Here is a 2194-nt window from a genome sequence, read left to right as displayed (position 1 = left end):
CTCGTTCAGAGCTCGAGTCGTGTGGCGGTTGCGTCAACGGCTATTTTGACAACTCGACGCAGCCTCTTGGACTCAAGTGGGTCACCCTCCATGTCCTCGGGACGCTAACACCCCCAGCTGCGACACTCTCTCCACCCACGATCAGCAGTACACGTGCGTGGAGGGGCAGTGTCAGCCTTTCTGGTAACTGCCGGCAGTCCCGGGAGTCTAGTCGGTCCGTCAGGATGTGGATTCATCGGTGATCAACTCTTACCTTTGCCCATGTGCAGGCTGCATATGGACAGTTTTATTTTCGTCCCACATGGGCAGTTTGGCTTTCGTCCCACTCCCCTCCCCCCTACAACCCGTAATGCTTTACAGCGGACTATGTTGAAGTTGATGTTCAGGGTTGCAGTAGCCGCGTCGCGCTCTCGAGTGGCCCAAAATGGGCTGGGCGACCGAGTTTGATCCCCTAGGCGGCGATGGTTGTCAGGCGAGGTGTGGTCACACACTGGCAGCACACGACTGACGCCAAGAATCGCGAGTCGACGGCGATACCGGACAAGTGATGACGCCAATCGCCCACAGGTCATGTTGAGAGGGAGAGCGGACAGGCCAGTCACAGGGAACATCCGGTCCGACACTTGGTCGTTGACTGCGACCGGTGCCAACCCACCGCCAATCGTCCCGCCCTCAGCGTCTGACTGGCGTGGAAGCGACTGAACGCTTACAGTGAATATTCCGTCGGCTGATCAGGTTGGGACGTGGACAACAGCTGGACGAAGTTCGCAGGAGACCCTTGTATACCCGGATACCGTTCCCATTACAGTCGCTAACCTCCCCGCACTTGTGGAGGTCGACATTGAACGAGTTCTCTCTCGGCTGCAGCCGAATTGACGGTGTCCTGACCCCTGGAAGAGATGGCGTGGAGCCCAAACGGGCAGCCGTCACGCTATTCTTTACTCCAGTTGTCACCACTCAACTGGTCTGTCAGGCGCGGCTGACTGGCACTCGAACCGGAACATCGCCCACGAGGTTGTTACCACCCTCTCATCACGCTCGGACGAGATCCTGAGTTATCATCAAGTTCTTGTTCAAACACAACGTCATTTTCACAAGGTTGCGGTCCCCTTGCTTCTTCCACCTCAATTCCGCAGTGAGGGTTGCCTGAACTGAGCTCGGCAAGAGACGCAGCGCTTTGCCTACGATCCAGACCACCACCGGCCGCAAGCCCCCATCTTTCTCGGTGCCACTAGGCCCCTTCCCCCGTCCCAAGCCATCAACCCATCAGTACCGCCGTCCCCTATCGCATCTCACACAGTGGCGCGAGCCCCTCAAATAGCTCACGAGGAGGCTCCGACACGAGCGACGAGAGCCCGTTGATCTGTCGCCATTCCTCTCTCGCAGGTCATGCTGTCTCGTCGCCGTCGTCACCCTCATATTCGACCACGACAATAACTTCTTCTTCATCGTCTGCCGGGAAGAACGAATCCCGCCTCACGCTCCACCCGACGGCTGAACGCCACTCATTCTTGCAGGTCAGCCCGGCGGCCCAAGGTTACCGCCACAATCGGCAGCATGGCTGCAGCTTGCGTGTGGTCGTGTGCTACTGCTGCCGCGTGCGCAGCAATCGCGGCAGTGTCAAGGCCACAGCCAGGGACGCCGAAACTGCCTGGGGGTTAGGGGGTTAGGGGGTTAGGGGGTTAGGGGGGTTAGGGGTTAGGGGGTTAGGGGGTTAGGGGGTTAGGGGGTTAGGGGGTTAGGGGGTTAGGGGGTTAGGGGGTTAGGGGGTTAGGGGGTTAGGGGGTTAGGGGGTTAGGGGGTTAGGGGGTTAGGGGGTTAGGGGGTTAGGGGGTTGTCCATCAGGCCGGTCATCTGGAAGTGTCAGTGGTGGTCAACGAGGTGGTACACCACGTACAGCGTTCGGGTCGTTGAGGTTGCCGAGGCCCATGCCGTTGAAGGGGTTGAAGCCCGCAAGACCCTGTCAAGTCAGCTCCGTTCGCAAAAGCAGTTAGTAGCTGAACTCACGTGGTGGTGGTTCTCGACCGAGTCGACGACGTTGCCAGTGTTGATGCCAGTGCCCATCTGGGTAGGGAGGCGGGGGGCAGCGGCGGCAGGAGCGTCGGCGGGCTTGGGCGCGCCCTTGACCATGTGAATCGTGTGGCCGCTCTGGATCTTGTACGCGCTGATTTCATCGGCGTCCTTGAGGAAGCAA

At 59.4% G+C, this 2194-nt stretch overlaps 1 protein-coding gene across 1 annotated transcript; it reads right to left on the bottom strand.

Moving 5' to 3' along the window:
- Positions 1-1818: 1818 nt before the first annotated feature.
- On the bottom strand, positions 1819-2130 carry Q8F55_003269 (uncharacterized protein; the record flags this gene model as incomplete). The annotated part of the gene is made up of 3 exons (XM_069351816.1): positions 1819-1854; positions 1898-1960; positions 2008-2130. 3 exons carry the CDS (start codon positions 2128-2130, stop codon positions 1819-1821), a joined length of 222 nt encoding a protein of 73 aa, XP_069209234.1.
- Positions 2131-2194: the final 64 nt, after the last annotated feature.

This window comes from Vanrija albida, assembly GCF_041260175.1.
Source record: "Vanrija albida strain AlHP1 chromosome Unknown contig_3, whole genome shotgun sequence".
Classification (NCBI taxonomy): Eukaryota; Fungi; Basidiomycota; class Tremellomycetes; order Trichosporonales; family Trichosporonaceae; genus Vanrija; species Vanrija albida.
The sequence above is the reverse complement of the archived record's forward strand: the minus strand, read 5'-3'. Positions and strand labels throughout refer to the sequence as shown.